Below are 21,699 nucleotides of genomic sequence, written 5' to 3' on the forward strand. Positions count from 1 at the left end.
TGATATACAACTTAGTAATGAGTCCCTTGTGTGTGGTGCTAATTAGTAGGGCGTACAGTACATGAAGAGTGGGGGGGTTCCCTGGAAATGAGGGTATAAAGGGTATAAAAGTCAGCAATGGGGTGTGACGCTGAATCCGTGAGATGTCTTCTAGGGCGATAAAGATCTCTCCGGAGGAGATGACTGCCATGGTTTTCAAACCTATCATGCCAAGGATCTCCAGAACTCATGGTTCCTATGTAAATGATATGGCTGGATGGAATAGCAGGGGAGGACTGGGGAAGATAGGTGTTCCTTGCGGGTGCGTGCTCCAAGTAGGTGCCACACTCTTATGGTGCAGTGAACAGTGTTGGATTCGGTCCTAGCAACATGAATGCATTAGTGTAGCAGGACAGCATTCAGCAAGAGTGGGCTGGCATTATCATGTTCATTCGCAAGGTGTGTAATGTAATCATGGGGGGGTTTGTACAAGTAATGTGCGAAATGGGCTTGTATACACAAGCAATAGAGTTCTAAGTCTGGTGCACCAAAGCCTCCGTACATGTATGGTAAAGTGAGCGTGTCCCACTGGATCTTGTGTTTTTATACCACCACCGAAAGCATAGTCAAGTATGTTCTGAGTGTTTTGAAGAAGTGTTGTGATAGGACAAAAGGGATGTTAGTAAACAAATCAAGGAACATGGGTAGTTTGACCATTTTAATGACAGCCACTCTGTCCGCCATGGACAGTGGTAACCTAGACCATCTGTGCACCTGATCCTCAAACTGTGACATAGCCCTGCCATATTTATTTTGAATAATAAGATAATGGTCTTTATGGATCCAGATCCCTAAACATTTCACAGGGTCAGTGCGCCACAGTAAAGGGAATTCCAATAGAGGGGCTTTGGTGTTTGGAGTCAAGGGGAAAATAGTGGATTTGGACCAGTTAATATTCAGGCCCGAATAATGACTAAAGTAAATGTATTCATGTATTATGGGTGCTAAGTGAGTGGCAGAGTCTTTCACGTACAAAATCTTGTTGTCCACATAAAGTGAAATACATAAAGACCACCGCATTGATCGTAATTACGTAGACTGCATGTCTTTGGAACAATGCAGGCCATTGGCTCCAGAACAATTGCAAATAGTAACGGAGATGAAGGGCTTTCCCGCCTGGTGCCCCTATGGATGTGTACCACCTAAAATGTAGTCCTGTTGATTTTGCATCCGAGAAATCGGATTAGTGTATAACAAGGTGAATCCATTGCAGGAAGGTCAGTGGGATCCTCACGCGGTTCTGAATTGTAAACATGTATTCCCGTTCAATGGAATCAGAGGCTTTAACGGCATCCAGAAGAACTGCTGCTGCCCTCAGGGAGGGGTTCAATTGATGCAGTAATGCAAAAATCATGGTAAATTATATGTAGTGGAGATGTTCAGGACAAATCCAAACTGGTCCGGCAACACTAAGCTAGGTGGGAGTAGCTGCAGCCAGGTTGCTGATATGATAGCAAGGATCTTTACATCTGTGTTGATTAGAGAGAGTACTCGATAGGACTTACAGTACTGTGGTACCTTATTGTATTTTAGTAGTGCAATAATGAGTGCCTCTCCGAGGGAGGGTGGTAATAGCCACTCACTGTATGCTTCTTTATACAGTGCATTGAGATGTGGTGCAAGGATAGAGGCAAACTCATCGAGGCCCAGTGCTTTACCATTGGGCAGTGTGCGTATGGCATCTTTTATATCATCTACTGTAATAGGTTGAGCAAAATATTCTCTTTGGCCAGACAATAGCTTCATCAAAGAAACATTATCTAGATAGTCTGCTATGTCACCTGCTGATGCAGTTTTGTGCACTATATAGGCACTTATTGAAATGAGTGAAGTTTGCTAGGATAGCGGGTGTGTCATAGTGCTCTGTACCCTCAGGGAGGTATTCCTAATAATGTGGGCATGGGCCCAGGGTGCCTTCAGTTTAGAGGCCAATCCCTGCACTCTCTCTATATTTCCATGCCACATAGCACCTGGACAAGTAACATAGTCCCTGCACAGCTGTGTCATTGAAGTTTGTATCTTGCTCATGAATTTCAGCAAAAGTGCTGGTCTGGGGATGAGATTCATAGTCCCGCTCGAGGGCATGTAGGGTCTACTTTATGGTCCGCAGATGTGTGCATATGAATTTCAGCACACTGACCTATATACCAATACTGGCCCCGCTGATAGTGACCTTAAAGGCCTCCAGAGTGTGCCCACCCCGTCCACAGAACTGACATATTCAGTGAAATATGCATTGATGGCAATGCGCAACTGCTCCTGGAACATGGGGTCCAAGAGGGCTGTCATCTAAAATCGCCACATGAACTGTGTAAGGGTGTGGGTACGGACCACCAACATGAGGTGCACTGGTGCAGAATCTGAGAAGGTCCTAGGTAAATGCGATACATTGGATGCCGAAACTCAGATATCCCAGGTCATCAACCAGTAGTCCAGGTGGGACCATGACCCGTGGACAGAAGAAATAAATATTTCCTCTCGCCGAGTGGAATGGCGGTGCCTCCAGATGCCAACAATACTGTGGTCGGCCATCCCGATCCAGGGAATTTTGGTGGATTGCTTGCCATGCCAATCTGTTGTAACCTACCTGTCAAGCACTAGGTCCAGGTATATGTTCAGGTCCTCTCTCCATATAAAGGTGGTTGTTGGAGTTTAAGAAGCTGGTTCCAGAGCGCCATATAAAAATTGGGGTCATCCACCTTTGGTCCATACATATTCACCAGAGTGACAGGCGTGCGACAGAGAACTCCCTGTACAATCATGTATCAGACCTGATCATCTGTTATGGTGGGGATAATAAAGAAGAAGACCCTTTTTTTTGCTAGGATCCTGACACCCCTCGAATAGAAGGAGTAGGAGGCAGCTATTTTGGGTGCCACCAAGCATGTGTCTATAGTGCCCTCAGCCTGTTGTGTCAACTGCGTTTTTGTGCAGAAACAGAAGATTATGTTGTGGCAATCTAAATAAGTTAGCACCTGTTGTGTGTTGTGAGGGTTTATTAAGGCCATGCACATTCCATGTTAAGAGCGAAATATCACCCTGGGGTGGAACTATCACGTTATCGTAGTAGAATGGCACAGATTGAAGCACAGCATTCGTGATGTACGGATTATAGGTGTGTTACAACAATCTGCAGCATTATAATGGCAACAGAAACAACAAAAACCCAAAACACCCTCCACCCACATTACCATCCCAATCATGTCAACGACATTCCCACAACCATAAAATAAGAACGGAAAAGATATATGGAATCGTGTGTCCGAGTAATCTCAAATTTTCAAAACATCAAAAACTCTTTGGGTGCTCCTGCGGTGGGACTATTAGAAGCCCGCCTCAGCCTCCAGAGTCCAGAGGAGGCCAGAACAAGACAGTATTGTTCCTGCCATAACGGCTGAGTGAGGAGTCAAAACAGGGATGAGCCTGTTAAACCTGGATTCCAAGTGCCCATCAACAGAACCACACGTCAGAGGACCCAGGCAGTTGGGCGGTCTGTGTTGCAGAGGGAAACACAGGGGTTCAATGTTCGTCGTCCTCCATTGCATATTCAGGTTGGTTTCTTCATCACGATGTAAGCGACATAAGAAGTTCCATTGGTATTGTGACTTCGGAGTCGCATATATCTTCTGATGCCTGGGGGGGGTCAATGCGGGTGTGCACTGAGAAGGTTATTCCTCCTTTTTGCAGTTGCCTTTTGACGGGTTATAAATTATTTCGGTGCCATCTGCACAGCCGCTGTGAAGTCCAGAAAGAGTGAGACGTTGTTGCTCTGATAGGTGAGACACCCCCTCCCACGGGCCAGCCAGAAGACAACGTCATGGTCCCTATAGTTCAAAACGTTTGCTACCATGGGAAGCAGAGGGGCCCCTGGAGGCAAGTACACCATGTGAGACGGTTGGGCCCTCTCCACCGCCAGGAAGTTTGAAAGGTTGTCAGAGCCAAAAAAAGAGGTCAACATAGTCTCTACATATTGCTCCACCCTGTTGGAGTTAGTCCATTAGGGGATGTCAGCAGTTCACAGGTTGTTGAAGACAGATCACGCCTCTGTTTTATGTTATATACCTTCTTATGAAAGCATATATCTAAGTTCTTGCAAAATAGTGTTTCAAGAACACTGTTATAGGCTAGACGAAGTGTGCATTTTGAGAGAATCCAAAAATCAATATGACAGTTGGTTAATATAGTTGTTTCTGCGTATCATCTTGTTATTCTGTATACATTTTGAAATGTTTTCTTTGGTAATGTGCATAAATGCATAACTGACATTCTATTGTCTGCATACAGTTTGTTAAGGTACCATCGACCATCAACCCTGAAGTTTTGTTCGATTTAATGATTAATGAATGGAACCTGCCTGCCCCAAACCTAGTTGTTTCTCTTGTTGGCGGTGATGAAAACTTTCAAATGAAACCATGGCTGCGAGACATCATGAGGAAGGGACTTGTGAAAGCAGCACAAAGCACAGGTTTGTTTGGAAATTGCTCTCTCCATTCTTCTTCGCCTCACATGTGGTTTGTGAATGTGATGTTATGAAGCCACAACAACCACGGGCAATGTTGAACAACTGGTATCTTCCAACTTGCTAACAGGGGTCACCTTATTGGTGGTCCTGGGAACACTCGTAAAAGTCCATATCCGCAAAAGAATTATTTAATTCCAGTAATATCATTGTGGAAATCTCCAATCAATCTAGACATTCAAATGCTACAACGAACCTAACACTTTACAGATGATGTTACATGTGTACAGTAGGGTGCACATGCACAACAGTGAGTGAAATATGTACCTATAGAATGGTATTTCTTTACAATGATTCTCAACGTGTGCTTTGTTACAATTGCACAGTATGCAGGGAGTAGATTGAACACTTTCAAGATTTCCACAATACACTCTTCTTGCTCTAAAATCCTATCTCCAAAGTCAGGTCTGTTTATTTGTAATGCATTCCTGAAAGAAGGAAATTAGCAGATTCCATCTTTTTTACCACATTCACAAGGACCCTATAATACATTGGCATCTAGGGTTCGATTCCCATAACACCATCATTGTTTTGCAAAACTTTGTTCAGTAATTAGCTTTTTTATTCTTGCCTCCTTTTTAATAACTATCAGTGTTTCTTTTTTTACATTGCCACAGCCGACTGGCCCGGGTCTTGCAACTCTTCGTAGTGCTTAATTAACCAGTTTTTTGGTTTTTTTTTCACTCAAGCGCTACACAGGTGCTGCAGCCATTCGCTTGTGAAATGAGCAAATGTGCTCTATTAGGGCCGCGTACCTCCCACGACCACAGCTGCCACCAATATTCAGTCAACCACGCCCCTCAGCCTTGCGCAGTCATTCAGGTGCTGCTCCTTATTCCTCGTCCTGATGTCTTTCCGATCGGGAGGACGCTTCCACCATGCTGCATTGCTCAGCCTTGCCTTATCTAAGGCCTTCAGCCGCCCTGTATTCACAGGCTCTCAGCCGTCCTGCAGTAGTCACGGGTAAATCACAACGCGTGTACGCTGTGTTTCATTTATTTATCATGTATAGCGTGAATGTCATTTACTTCGTTTCTCATTAATTACTATTACTCTTTTTATTTATTTTTTTCTTTTGGGCCACTGCATTGCCACGGTTAATTCCGTGAGTACCTACCTTCATCTTTATTCCTCACACATTGGTGTTTTTGCTTTGCTCAATTCTGGATCAGCGGTTCTTATCCAACTTTGTACTTACATCAGTATTTACGAAAGTTTTTCATTTTTTTGGCACTGAATACCGCCACCTATACTTACAGGTAGTTTTGGCCCATTACTAATGAAGCTGTCCTCTCAGGACTAATCCATTTGTCTTCCTCGACCAACTGGACAGGCAACCAGTACGTATTGCCACTTTTTCTATACTCTTTAGTTCATTTCTATTGAGATGTTTTTACTAATTCATCTCTACATCAGCCCCCCAGGTTATTCCATGTCCTGATGAGACCCAGGCATGGGTCGAAATGCCATAGACGGTTCAAAAGACAGACCCCTGAATTGTTTGTCTCACAAAGGGATTTGCCCTGTGTACACATTTGTATTGTTACCAACTGTAGCTGTCTATGATTTTGTATCAAAACACTAACTATTGTCACAATGATAGAAACTTCCTTTTCTGGTTTTGGTGTGTTTCACTTGGGGTGCACTTCTTCACTATTTTGTCTGGTTCTCAATGAAAGATAATCTTTTTTGCTGTTTGATACGCATGAATACAAATAAAAAGAAAACTTCTGAATATATATAACAAGTTTAGTACTGGTTGCATTGTGGATTATGGACTCATGCCTGACAGACTGCAGACTTTCTCAATAAAGATATTGTTTTAGTTGATTTAATTCTATGCTGGACTTCTAGCTCACTAAATGTACATGATAAAAGAGTTTTGCGTGAATAGTTGTTTCATGTTAAATTATACATGCCCATATTCATGTGAACATTTGAGTTGCTTTTATTCTTAAATACATTTATAAAAGTGGCATTTTCAAAATTGTAACTTAAGATACGACTTCACCATGAGTTGGGATTGTTCAGTACAATTTCAGAGATAGCAAACATGAAGGGGTTACCTGTTCCCATTTGGAATTTACAATTGGAAACAGTAATAAGCTAACTCCAATTTTATTCTATGGAAAAGTATTTCACTACCAGGACTGGTAAAACCTCAACGTACATGTTCTACCAGTTAAGTACACAGCATCCTGCCCTGTGGGCTACCTAAGGGGTGACTTTTATTTAACCAAAAGGGAGTTTAATACTTGGCAAAGGGGTTTACTTGTCAAGTCAACATGGCAGTTTAAGACTGCATTCAGGCTGCAGTGGCAGACCTGGGACATATTTTTAGGTACTACCTAAGTGGGTGGCACAATAAGTGCTTCCGACCCACTGGTAGTATTTAATTTACAGGCCCTGGGTATATGGTATACCACTCTACAAGGGACTTATGAGTAAATTAAATATGCCAATTATGTTTAAACCAATCTACACTATGTATTAGGAGCACAAGCACTTTAGCGTTGTGGCAGACCTGGGACATATTTTTAGGTGCTACCTAAGTGGGTGGCACAATAAGTGCTTCCGACCCACTGGTAGTATTTAATTTACAGGCCCTGGGTATATGGTATACCACTCTACAAGGGACTTATGAGTAAATTAAATATGCCAATTATGTTTAAACCAATCTACACTATGTATTAGGAGCACAAGCACTTTAGCGTTGGTTAACAGTGGTAAAGTGTGCAGAGTCCTAAGGCCAACAATATTGAACTTAGCAAAAAATAGGAGGAGTGAAGTCAAAAAGTTTAGGGATGACCCTGCAGAAAGGGCTAAGTCATAAGAGGAAGCATGAGGCATGCAGGAGGTGCTGATCAATAAGAAGCAAGGAAACAAGAGTGACAACAAATCCAACTAATGGTAAGTAATGCTAAGTAATGGGTAGCCTCTAAGCCCATTTTAAGCTTTATTCAATTTACAAATGATTTCCAGACAGAGTATGCACTGTCTCATTTGAAATCTAAAAAAGGGTCATGATTGAGGGACATCATAACATCAGGCAAGGATCCACCTTACCTATCATATTCTAATTAACCACATATTTGACTGATTCTTGTGATAAGACTGTCAGTATTCTGAAGTGACTAACAGAATGGCATGTACACATTTATAAAACTCCTTAATAAATGAATAAATACATTGTGTGGGTTTTCATCCACTCTTTTTGTCTGTGGAGAGTAATGTTTTACATAATTTCTTCTGGCTAAATCACTTGTCAACAAAAGAAGAGGATAAAGAGATAAAATAAGGCCTCTATGCCTTCAGTTATACCCACATTGCTGAGAGTGTTAAAAACTTGAAAGGCAACATTATATGGTGTTGTGATGATGGATGGTTGTGTCACGTTCATATGTATGACAGATTGGGGTAGTTATATACATATGATCATGATCATTCACCATATTCTCTAAGTGATGAACAGAGTAGATTACACATATATAACGCATGTATATATAATATATATATATTGTTCAATTACCAATGTGGAAAGTTAAAATGATCGATTTGATACAGTATATACAGCATACATGTTCTAACAATCAATATATCAGAATGCAGATTCTGCTAGCCATATCAGTATGCATGTACATGTAGAGGTGGTGTTGCAAGAGGAGCATAAAGATAATTTCAACTTTGTGTGTCTAGGTCTATCTCAGGTTTTACATTTCCCATGTTCTGGTGTCTAAATAGCATCGTTCAAGGTATTTTAAATGGTTAAATAATTTAATCCTGAAAATAATAGTCTCCTCAACACACCGAAATATACACATCATACTGATTATTCAACAAATAATGTCAAAAAAATATGCCTTAAAGCACTCTTTATTAATTAGAAAGAGGGTCCTCCTCTACGTGGGCCCCTGGTAGACATAGGATCTCTGGATACCAGCTTGGGCTTTTCCGCCTCACAGTTGGAGGGATTTGCTTATTCTTAGCAACATGTGTTGAGAGTATTGAAGTGCTTCTGAGATGGTACAGTCCTGAAGAGGCCCATCACATGCCCTTGCTGGTGGTAAAGGGTTAGTTTTGGGTTAATGCTCTCTGTGATGTAAATTCTGAACAGGCAAAAGGGCACTTTCCCTTTTCACACCAGAGTATGGCTGAATAACATATTTGAGATTACTATTGTTGAATGTTTAACATTTATTTAGGCACCAAGGGTCAGTGATTTTAACCCTCTTATTGTAAGTGCACATCCTTCACCACCGCCAAAGAAGGGCGCAGGATGTCAAATTTATATTTACCTACAATCTGCATTATACGGACAATCATGAGATCTACAGTCATTCTGACCAATCCTACACTGAAGCACTTAAAGCACTTTTAATATTAACTTTAGTCATTTAGGAAGTAGGAGTTGGCACAACCAGGAGATGGCACAACACACCTGGCTCAATCTTACCTGAGCCATACTGAAAGCCTGCACGAAAAGCTTAATTCACCCTGTGGTGCTCCAATGCCTCATGCACAACCCATAGACTTCAGTTACTATGGGGGTTATTCTAACTTTGGAGGAGGTGTTAATCCGTCCCAAAAGTGACGGAAAAGTGACGGATTTACCACCAGCCATATTACGAGTCCATTATATCCTATGGAACTCGTAATACGGCTGGTGGTATATCCGTCACTTTACCGTCACTTTTGGGACGGATTAACACTCCTCCAAAGTTAGAATAACCCCCTATATCTTTTAACATTCACTGTCAATCCCTGCTTAGGAAGGGAATGTAAAAAAACAAATTTATGCTTGGAATTGGCATCTGACTCATTTTTCACAAGTGACAAAAGTGAAAAATACATTCACAAATGTATTCGCCCAACACAAATTACACTTCTGTGTTTGAATGAATGGCTATACTCTCCATTTTGTTAAAAAGAATGAGTGTAAGGTGTAACCTTCATTTGACTCTCCACTCTCCCACTGTAAAACATAAACAGGTTCATAATCAATCATACTTCGTAAGGCGTAGTTCACATGTCCAGAAATATACCTCCCAAATTTGGCATGCACGTCTTTCATGTTTAGCCAGTTTTGAAGACAAGGGCATTCATTCTTCATTTGTACATTGAAATATTTCCCATTTGACCTGCTATTCACAACATTTTTAAGAATCATGTTAGTTAAGTAAACTAATATCACTTGACTCCAAACTTAACTCATATTTCATTTTTCTGAAAGTAATTTTTCAATTTTATTGTATTATTTGCTCTTGACACTAAAAGGAATCCACAAATACATAGTCTAACGAATCTATGACAATAAAAGCAACAGAATAAAGGAATTAAAAATAAAGAATTATTAAAGGCTTAAAATATTTTCAAAAATGTAAAAATTCATTAACAGATACATTTGATAGATGTAATCAATCAGTCAGTATTTGTAAAGCGCGGCTACTCACCCGTGAGGGTCTCAAGGTGCTGGGGTGGAAGGTGTGGGGAGGGGGCCTCATCTGAAGAGCCACGTCTTGAGGTTCTTCCTGAAGATGGTGAGCGACGGCCTTTGTCGGAGGTGCAGGGGAAGGTTGTTCCAGCTCTTCGCTGCAGTGTAGGTAAAAGATCATCCTCCGGCAGTGGTTTTGCAGATGCGAGGGATGGTGGCCAGGGCCATCTGGGCGGAGTGGAGGGATCTGGTAGGGGTGTGGAAGGAGATGCGTTGGTTCAGGTAGATTGGTCCTGCGTTGTGTATGGCCTTGTACATGTGGGTGAGAAGCTTGAAGGTGATTCGCTTCTCGACTGGTAGCCAGTGGAGGATCCTCAGGTGTTGGGAGATGTGTTCTCAGTGAGGGAGGTCCAGAATGTGACTGGATGAGTTGAACTTTTTTTATGTTCCTGGTTGAGGTGCCGGCGTAGAGGGTGTTGCCGTAGTCGACCTTGCTTGTGACTATAGAGTGGGTGACTTTGCTGCAACAGTCTGCTGGGATCCATCTGAAGATCTTCTGGAGTTTGCGGAGTGTGTGCCAGCAGGAGGAGGTGACAGAGTTTACCTGGCGGGTCATGGATAGAGAGGAGTCGAGGATGATTCCGAAGTTGCGGGCATGCTCGGTCGGTGCAGGGGGGTGCTGAGGGATGTGGGCCACTAGGAATCGGCCCAAACTGAGGAGGCATTTCTGAAGATGATGAGCTCCATCTTGTCAGAATTGAGCTTGAGGTAGCTTTCTCTCTTACTGGTGCGACGGCTTCCATTCCTGCATGAAAGTTCCTTTTGGCCGTGTCCGGGTATTTAGTGAGGGAAATGATGAGTTGTGTGTCATCGGCATATGACACGATGTTCATACCGTGGCTTCGGACTATGGCAGCAAGAGGGGCCATGTATACTTTGAACAGTGTGGGACTCACTGAGGATCCTTGGGGGACTCCGCAGTTGACTACTGTGGGTCTGGAGGTGTAGGGTGGGAGTTTGAACCTCTGCCTCCTCCTGGAGAGGAAGGAGTGGATCCATTCCAGGGCTCTTCAATGTATTCCTGTGTCATGGAATCTGGTGCGCAGAGTGCTGTGGGAGACCCTGTCAAAAGCTGCTGAGAGGTCGAGGAGTATGATTGCTGCGGTTTGGCTGCGGTCCGGGAGTAATTGGATGTCGTCGGTGGCTGCCAGGAGTGCTGTCTCAATGCTGTGATTGCTTCAGAAGCCGGACTTGGAGCTGTCCAGGGAGTTGTTAGACTCGATGAAATTCCTTAGTTGTGTGTTGATTGCTTTCTCTAGTGCTTTAGCAGGGTAGGGTAGCGGTGAGATGGGCAGGAAATTCTTTAGTTCTGATGGGTCGTCCGAAGGCATCTTGAAGAGAGGGTGTATTTCAGCATGTTTCCAATCCTCAGGGAAGGTGCCCGTGATGATGGAGCAGTTGATTACGAAGCTCAGGGGCAATGGATGTGCTGGCTAATCAACAACATAATTAGCCAGTTCTATGCTATTCTTAGCACACACCTGCTTAAGACAGCACAAACTACTTTGCCTCTAGCCATCACAGAGGAAAAGCACGTCTTATATCTTATATTCTTCTATTAAATAAGGGACAATAACAAGCGTTTACATTTTTTTCTTTCTATTTACCCACGTTAATTTTCTTAAGTAAATTCCCACTGATTAAAAAGAAAAGGAATGTGTGCAATACGGGGTCACTGAGAAACAAGAATGTATATTTGTTTCTATTTGAATACTGCAGAATCAGTTATAACTGAATAATGCTTGAACAATTGACAGTATGCAAATGTAGGTGACAGATATTGAAATTACAACTTGAATAGTAACTGCCTTTTTTAAGTGTTTTCATTTCAGACACCCAAATAAAACCTCCAAGACAGTTAACACTATACTTATAATTTCTCAAGCCCTACCCCCCAATTGCTATTGCTCCCAGACCATGACAAAACTTTGGTTAATATGAAAAAACATTCTTAAAACCTAACAACCCTTTCAATAGTTTGAATTTGTCTAAAAAAATACGTCTTTTTCCTTCATTCATAATTTTGTGACATAGAGTATAATCACTGCAATTTTATGTTTCCTAGACCCAAATTAAAATTTGAAATTTTCTTCTACCCATGGCTTTGTAGAATTTCCTAATACCCACCCCTGTGAGCAATCGTTCAGATACTATTTTGTTGCCTGTGAATGGTAAATTAAGTGTTCAGCATAAATGCCACCCCTAAATGTGTGTACTGCTTCACACAATCCAATAGCACTGTAGTCACTTTCCATTCATACCAGTTTCTGAACTTCCACATTGGTAACTAAGGAATAAGCCTGTGCTAAACCACCTTCTGCATTATTCCCTGTTTGGAGCCCACTTGGGGTAATATGAAGCATAATAATATCATTGTGTACATCAGTGTGTGAAATGGATGGGTTCTGCAACCAAACAAGTAGACGCTCAGTTGCGAGATCAGCAAGCTTTCTTCTGCAAAGATAGATCCTTCACAGACCAGATTGCAACACTGTGTATCATCGCTGAGCAGTCGATGGAATGGAACTCCCACTGCCCATGTCAACTTCATTGACTATGAGGAGGCATTCAACAGTGTGGACGGAGAGACTCTTTGGAAACTCCTCTGTGTCTATAATGTGCCAGTTAAACTTGTAAGAATCATCAGGAACTCTTACTAGAGAATGACCTGCAAGATAATCCATGGAAGACAATTTATAGAAGACAATAATAGCTAATGAAGACCTGAGTCTTCCAGGGTTGTTTTCTCTTGCATTTTCTCTTCCGGCTGGCCATAGACTAGATCATGAAGACATCTATAACAACAAGAAGAAATGGGATACCAACAGCAACAAAGACCTATTGCAGCAGACTTTCAAACTCTCTGCTCAGGAAGAAATTATAAAAAAAAAATGGTGGGACTGGATAGGTCAAGTCCTCTGCAAGCCCACATCACACACCACCAGGCAAGCCCTGACCTGGAATACTCAAGGGGAAGGGAAAGAGGAAGGCCAAGAAACTGATGCCTAAAGGCTGACTGCAAGAAGATGGACCACACCTGCAGTCAGACTGAAAGAAAATCCCAGGACAGAAATGGCTATATTAATCTGGTTGATGACCTATTCTATAGGAGGGGTAATAGGTCTAAGTAAGTAAGCAAAGCCCAATCTGGGTAATATGAAGCATAATAATATTATCGCGTACATCAGTGTGAAAACAGACCAAAATAAATGTTTAGGTATTTCAACCAAACAAAGAGAACACTATCCTTTTCCCCAAACACATACTCTTCAAGCTCATCACACTCACCCACAAGACATTGCACAAACACAGCCCAACATACCTCAAGAGCCTCATCCAGTTCCACACACCAATCAGACACCTAGTATGAAAATTTGATAAGCAGGTGAACATATGTATATAACCATACGGGGGAAGTAAAGGAAATAGGGAAGTATATAGACAAAGAGTAGTAGCACAAGAAAACATGGTAGAGCAATACATCCGTCCTCAGAAAGATTCTGCCAGAGTGGTGCGAGTAGGAGCGATGTTGAGGTTAGGGGAAAAATAACAATGTAAGAGTATCCTGGGATCACACTAGGTAGTTTCAGGTAGCTGATGTCTATTACAGTCCTAGTGGGAGACAGCGCCAAGAAGTTACCAACACGTCTAAAGGGACCTCCATCAGTGTGGGGCTCAGTTTGTGAAAGTTGACTCACCCAGAGGTAATAGGGCTGATGGTAGATTTTGATGCAAAAATGGAAATGGCACAGTAACCAATGCTGACATTTCTGTAGAAGAAAAACTGTGTGTGGGGGAGATCATCTATGACGAACACCGTTATAGAGATGATGAAAAGTGAATAAATGCTTTGTTAATAATTTATGGCCTGATTTCATAGAATAGAAGATTCCTGAGAGGAGATATCGCAGTTTGAAACACATTTCATGATTTTGTATAGATAGTTGTATAGATTACATTTGAATATAGTTAGATACCAAACAGGATAAAAAGGGATCAAGCCCCACTCGTGTGTGAAATAAAGAAGTGTCTTTTAACCAATTGTAGCTAGCGTATGGGACATGCCACATCATTGTTAAAATAAGAAATTAAAACATTTTAATAAATCTAATTCAGGATAAGGTAATCCCATAATTGTTTGAAATGTGCCAATGAGCTCTCGAGGCCACATTAGGTGAGAATTAAATTCAATTAAAAAATCTAACAATTATGAAACAATTGGTGCATTAATATTCAGACTTTCAAGCCCTGGAGAAGGAATCAACAGAAAATGCTGTGATAGGAAAAAACCAAGCTCATCAGTGTTGTAAAAGTGGGTGGAGTGGGTAGTAAATGGAAAAAATAACAAAATAAAGTACTTAGGAAGCAAAATGAACAGTTAGTGCAAGATAATATTTAGAATTTACAAGTTTAGAAACTTGTACAGATAGCCACAGAGAGTAAAAATCCAACAGATGACTGAAGAAAAATAACCAATGAGATTGTGGAAAATGAACACTGGCCAGAAAGCATAATAAGCACTCTAGAGTGGTGTGATCATTTTGCCACACTATGTGCCTCAGGGCCATAATCATTTATTTATAAGAAGGGGTGTGCGATCCCATCCCCACACGCCTCTGTAGGCCTAAGAATCCCATCCCCAGAGACTGTTTTATTTTTTATGGGATGAGAGCACGTGGTACCCTCTCTTTGAGCCTTACTGCCCCATGGACCCCATCCCCCGGGGACTAATGTGCATGCCTGTGGCACTCACAAGACAAACATTGGAGGGCACAAGGGAAGCACCTCAGGGGCCCCTGTATGCCTGCCACCTCTCAGCATGCTCCCATCCTGTGCGCAGAGGGAGCTGGCATTGCTCCTTCTGATGGTATTTTTCTCTGCTCCCACTGATCGGGAGCAGACTAAGTTTTCCTGCCTGCAAGAGCTTGGGCAGGGAAAGAAATGTCTGCGCCCTTCTAGCTGGAGCATTTTTGCAGTTCTTGCAGTCGGTAAACCTATGTCCTGGGGGTGGGCTCCCGGGGACACCACAGTCCCTTTCAGCAGAATGCCAGGCCCCTGGGATGTGGTCCCCGGGGCCTGTACCCGGCTCAGGGAGGCCAGACCCTCCTCCACTTTTATAATGGTGATGTTGGGCCCTGGGAGATGGATCGGGGGCCGTAATCAGCTTGGGGAGGAGGGTCACCTGCATCTCCCCTCTCTAATATATATTTTAATTAATGCCTGGGCCCTGAACCACCTTGGGAGCCATTTACTTCAAAAAAGAAAAACCGCCATTCATTTTTTGCCATGATTCAACAGGAGTACTACAGGATCATGGCAAAATATATATATATATATATGTATATTTTGGCCTCCGGAACCTACAAGGGCTAAGGGGACAGCATATCAGTACCTGCCCCCTTATGTTTATGTTTTTTTTAGAAAATTGAAATAATTTTCAGTACATGGGACTAAGCCCTATAAGTCCTGTAATGGCCACTACAACATTTTTGTTCATTTTGTGACCAACCGATCAGAGTGCTCACTCCCAGGTGACCCTCACTTCTGCAGGAGTGAGATGTCCAAAACAAATAAAGCCCCCTTGGCAAATCAGAATGCTCTATTGTTTAAGCTGTGCTCACAAGACTCTTACAAGAGTCCCTGAAGCCCAACTGTCCTGATTTATACATATCTTTGAAACTTAATTCCATGAAAGCCAAGTAATGGATGTATACCAATTTAGAAAAGCATGCTTTCTGGACCAACATCTAGCTTTGTGCCAAATTTGGTGCAATTCCATTCAGCTGCTTTTGCTGCAGTGCTGTTCAAAAAGCTCTATGGAAACTGCATGGGGGTTTTGCATTTTGACACTCACACTATTCTCGGCCCCCACTCGATGATCACCCCAAAACTTTACATGAAGAAACTAAGCAGAAAAGAGCACTTTTTTTGTAAAGTGTTTTGAAGATTCCTCAAACCTTCCCAAAGTTATTAAACAACCAAAAATGATACGGAGACCTACCTATAACTACCCAGTGGCAACCACCACTGATGCATTATCTATCTATCTATCTATCTATCTATCTATCTATCTATCTATCTATCTATCTATCTGTTCCCACCCTCTCTCTCTGTATATACATACATAGAGAGAGAAAGATAGAGACACTAGAGAAAAATCTAAAGCCAGTTGGCACTAGGCAGTTATAGTTAGGACCTAGTTTCCATAGGGAAATCGTTTTTTGATTTGGCTAGATCTTAGATGACATTTGATGAATCTTCATGACATTTTCCAAAAAAAAGGTGTCCCTTTGGGTCTTGTTGTGCATGGACAGTTTAAGTGTGATCCGTCAAGCAGGGGCAGAGGAAACCGGCGGGGGGGTAAGAAAGTGTGTTTCCCATGTTACATCCCATAAACAGTTTAGCGAAGGCAGCCCAAAATGTGGAAAGGAAATACACCAAATTTGCCAGGAAAATAGCTCTCGGTCCAGCAAGTATGCTTTTTGTTATTTCTCGTAAATCCGTTCAGTGCCAGAAATCATGTTCTCCATGCATCAAACCACCAAGATTGAAAACATACGTGGAGTATCCATTATGGGGAGATGCTGAGAATCAAAAGAAATTGTTCGACTGAAGGAGAGCTTGAGAGTAACATTCAAAGAATGAAAAGGAGGTTCATGTCTCAAGGCTATGCACTCAAGACTCTGGAGAAAGCACAAGAAGGAGCTAAGAGGGTATCATGAACGGAACTTCTGAATAAGATTAAGACAAGAGAATCAGATGTGAATGAGAGTATAAGATTGGTTATTTCCTTCAGCAACAGAAGGTTTTCGATGAGAAGGACCCTTAAAAACACTGGCACTTAAAAGGTCATGATGAAGATTTGAGAGAAAGAATTGAGTCATCTCCAAAACCGACTTCCCAATGAGCACTATTGTTGTTAGAAATATTGATCACTGGCCACTGTACTCAGAAAAAAAGAGCAAGACTTTGGGTTTCATTATAACAATGGCGGCAAGGACCGTCTAACCGTCTAGCGCTTCCGTGACGGCCACCAAAAGACCATTGCCGTGGCTACCAGCCGTCCGCTGGAATATGACCACAGCTGGATTTCCACCAGAAGGATGGCTGAAATCTGGCTGTGGCCATTTCGGCGGTTGGCGGTAAGGTGGCGCTGCTACCAGCAACAGAGCCATGGAAGTAGACCGCCGCTGGCCGTATTATGAGAATAGTATGGCCTGGCAGTGTTCTGCTGGCAGCAGCGCCCTGTCCAGTCTCCTGCCGGAGGACCCCCTGACTACAGGTAAGTCAAGTGCTCCGACAGGGGAGGAGGACTGGGGGTGTTGTGTGTGTGTGGGGGTGTATGTGTCTGTATGTGCGTGTATGCGGGTGTGTGTTGCTTGTATTGTGTGTGCATGTCTGGGGGTGTGAGTGCATGTATGTTGAGCTGTGTGAATGCGTGTCTGCATGTATGTATGTAAGTGTGTGCATGTGTGAAGAGAGGGGCGTGTATGAAGGGAGGGTCTGGAGAAGAAGGGCAGAAACCTGGGGAGGGGGCAGGGAAGGCCCCTATCAGTGACCTGAAAGGGATTCCCTGTCACTGATAGTGCCTACCGCCATGATTTTCATGGCGGTAAGGATGCCACGAAAACCATGGCGGTAGGTGGAGCCATAACCCAGCAGGTGGGCAAGTGAAGGCCACCGAGCTGGAGATTGAAGTCTCCAGCCCGGCGGTCATTACCGCCATGGCGGTCGGTGCGGTACGTTGGTGGTTTGGCTTTAGCCAAACTGCCAATGTCATAATATGGAGGAAAGTACTGCCAGCCTGTTGGCAGTACTTTCCTCCATATTAACGCCGACCGCCGGGGTCATAATGACCCCCTTTGTGTTTAAAGTCAGAAGCAAGTAAACATTTTTGGAAGTGCACCAAATGCAAGGCATGTAAACATGGGACATCATTTAAAAAAATGCACATTTAAAGGCAAATCATACAAAATTTGAAAGAGGATAACTTGTAAAAGTACATTTGTTGTATATATTCCAAAGTGTTCTTGTGAAGAATTCTATATAGAGAATATGACCTGCCAACTACAGAAACAAATGTTGAAACATTTACATGCAATTAAGAACAATGATCCCAATTATCCTTAAGCAAGACACTATAAAGTGCCACACAATGGGGATGGAATATCTTTGAAATATTGGGGGATAGATTTTCAAGAATAGCCTGTAAGGAGGAGCGATATAATTCATCTACTGCGACAACCTGAATCAAAATACTTCATTAACGGACATATTTTGAATGAGGAACTTCATAACTTCATGCTCATTTGTGAAGGATAATACATGAGTATTCATGGTGTGAGCTTCACATATGATGTAATTGAGTGCTTTATCAAAAAGGTTTTCATGAACATTACTGATAGTTTATAACACTTTTCGGTAGTTCTATGTTTTTATCAGTATAATTAATGAAGATTGTGTGAGTGTCTTATGTGATTGTAATATGATTGGACCATATATATATATGAGTTGGAGTTATTTCTGGAGTGGGCAGGACACATCACATAGTGATGCCATGGAGTTGAAAGGTGTATCGTTCCACTAAATGAGGGTCCCAACATTAATGTAGTTTTGCTGATAAAGGATTGGTTTTGTTTAAAGATTTGGTGAGGGTTACCAGGTTTTCTTTAATTTAAGTCAGATGTGTCATCTAGGGTGCTTTTCGCATAGTATGAAAGTAGGATGATATCTGTGCGAAAATGGGTGGATTTGAGATTTGAGAATGACAACCTTGGGTATTAAAGAGGACATTTGTGACAGATTGCAAAGATGACCAGGAATAATAGAGAATGCAGACCTAGATATGACGGGGAGAGTTCACTGGAGGACAGAGTAATGGAGGGATAAATTAAATCTTGCAAAAAATGTATGTGATTTAGGTTTGCACAGATATCAAGTGTATTTGGTAAAATGATCAGGAATACCACAAAAGTATGAACAATTGATATGGAATATTATCCACAAGCTCACATTTTTGTAATGTTATCTATGAATATGGACTACTTGTACCAGAATGCCATGTGGTAAAAAAATAGTGAAAGGGCACTATAAATAGGTTTGCGTAATGGCAGCCACTTTGTTTTGAACAAGACCAGTGGTCGAAACACGTCATTGCTGTTATATTTGCTGGATTTGTTTGAAATAAAGAGAAGCCATGTTCTCTTCAGAGTGCCTCCTTATGCTTGACTCATTAATCACAGGAAGTTGGAGGAGAAGGTACCAGCAGGAGTTGCTGTGCTCAATATTTCTGCATGTCCAAGAAAAAGTAGGAATGTTTCTAGGATTCAAAAAGAGAGGATGCCTATCTTATTAATCACAGATGATTACAGAGATAGGTAATGCTCTGCAGAAATTCTTAAATGCATTTAAATAGTGTGTCACAAAGAAAAGTCTGAAAGTTGTTAGTCAATATAAGGTGAGGGAGATGAGTAAAGTAGGGCCAAACAAATAGAAATATGCTTTGCCTAAGGAAATGTACATTACTGTGATTATCTGAGAATTAGATTTGTGACAAATTTATCCTGGAAGAAACAGAATGATGAGACTTATTACACTGACACAATCCAGTGGGATGGAGCCAAATTATGTTTTGCACCAGATAAGGAATTGCTCTGTTGAATCTGCATTAATAAGACATATTTGTAAAATCAGTTGCAGAATCAAATTTCATGGTTGTGGTTTGAAAGTATTACTTGTAAGGGTCTATCACAACTACACTGAATACATTTACCAAACAAATTTTAGAAATCCAACAAGAGGGTGGTAAATGAAATGTTCTCTTTAGAAACAACCAAACTGAGAGGAGAAGGCCTTGGCCATCCTGCATCCTGAGGGCTTGACCGGAATACTTTGGAGAGTGGAGTCTGGTATGTCACAACATTAAAAATGTCACCAAAATGCTATGTCATGCATACCCACAGCTCAGCTTTTGCCTCTTTCACTGTTACTTCACTGACCAGCCTAGTGTCCACCTGTCCAAAGACCTCTATTTGGCAACTCACAATTCAAGTGTGCTCACTTGGGTAGATGACATTTGTATAGGGAGTGTAGTACAAGGACTAAAATCACTCCAACTCCCAGCAGACACTGTTCTACAACTCCAAACACCAGGCCAGTGGTCACTTGTTCACATATGAACTTCACTTACATGGGAGGATACCATTTGTCAAGTGTGGGAATTAGAGACAGTGACCTGATTGCAGCTCCCAGGGTACACTATCCCTGTAACTTGAAACACTAGCACAGTGGTCATATGCTGAAATACATCTATTAGTGAATTCTTAATTAATGTGTACTCACACTCGGGTAGAACATTGGTCAAGAGTGTGTAGTAAAGCGAGTGACTTCATTGCAACTCACAGGAGGCAAGGTTTCAGCAGCTCCAAACACCAAAAAAGTGTTAACTTTTCCAAAGACCACTGTCTGCCAACTCACAATTTAAGTTTACTCAGCTGGTATGATACCGTTTGTCAAATGTGGGAGTTAGAGGGAGTGACGTGACTACTAAGGCCAGGGAGACCCTGTGTCTGTAAGACCAACCATCAGCCCAGTGCTCTCTTGTCCAAATACCATTGTTTGTTGACTCTCAATTGAAGTGGACTCATCTGGGAGGATAACATTTCTATAGTGTGTTTTGGTTAGTACAGGACATTACATGACTGCAACTTCCAGCAGGCCTTGTGTCTGTAAATTCAAACACCAGCACAGAGTTCACTTGCCCAAATACACCTCTTTGTAATCCCTCCAATGTTCTTCACTCACCTGGAAGTATACCATTTGTCAAGTGTTGGTAACTAGAGGGAGTGTCATGACTGCAACTCCAAGCAGGCCCTGCATCTGTAACTCCAAACACCACCCCAGTGTACTCTTGTCCAGGGACCCCTGTGTCTTAACTCCCAATTGAAGTGTACTCACCTGGGGTATACCATTTGTATAGCATGTATAGTACCGGGAGTTGCATGACTGTAATTCCCAGGAGTCTCTGTTACTGTCACTCCAACCACTAGTCCAGTGTCCTCTCCTCCAAAGACTTCTCTTTGGTAACTCACACATGAAGTGTACTCACCTGGGGATGATATTTGTTAAGCATGTGTAATACAGGGACTGACCTGACTCCAGCTCCTAGCAGGCCCTGTCTTTGTAACTCCAAACAGCAGCAAAATGGTCACTTGCCCACATACCTGTGTGTGTCAGCTCCCAAATGAAGTATACTCACCTTTGGAGACAACATTGGAAATGTGTGTGAACTAGATGGAATAACCTGACTGCAACTCACAGGAGGCACTGTTTCAGCAACTCAAAACACCAGAACAGTGTTCATTTATCGAAAGACCCCTATTTGGCAACTCTCAATGTCAGTTTAGTCAGTAGGAATGATACCATTTGTATAGTGTGTGTTGTAGAGGAAGTAACATGACTGCTTAGGTCAGGAGGGTCCATCACTGTTACTTCACTCACCAACCCAGTGTCCTCAACTCCAAAGACTCCTTTTTGCTAACTCACAAATGAAGTGTATTCCCCTGGGGGGACAGCATTTGTATAGAATATGTACTAGGGAGAGTGACCTCACTCCAACTCCCATCAGGCCCTGTTTCAGTAACTCCAAACA

The 21,699-nt window shown here is 42.2% G+C and overlaps 1 protein-coding gene across 1 annotated transcript in view; it reads left to right on the plus strand.

Annotated features, from left to right (window-relative positions):
- Positions 1-21,699, plus strand: part of TRPM5 (transient receptor potential cation channel subfamily M member 5) — a 462,539-nt gene that overhangs the window by 19,934 nt on the left and 420,906 nt on the right. The window contains exon 2 of the mRNA XM_069221458.1: positions 4,324-4,504. Within this exon, the coding sequence (XP_069077559.1) occupies positions 4,324-4,504 (181 nt within the window). The remainder of the gene's footprint in view (positions 1-4,323; positions 4,505-21,699) is intronic.

This window comes from Pleurodeles waltl, chromosome 3_1, assembly GCF_031143425.1.
Source record: "Pleurodeles waltl isolate 20211129_DDA chromosome 3_1, aPleWal1.hap1.20221129, whole genome shotgun sequence".
NCBI lineage: Eukaryota > Metazoa > Chordata > Amphibia > Caudata > Salamandridae > Pleurodeles > Pleurodeles waltl.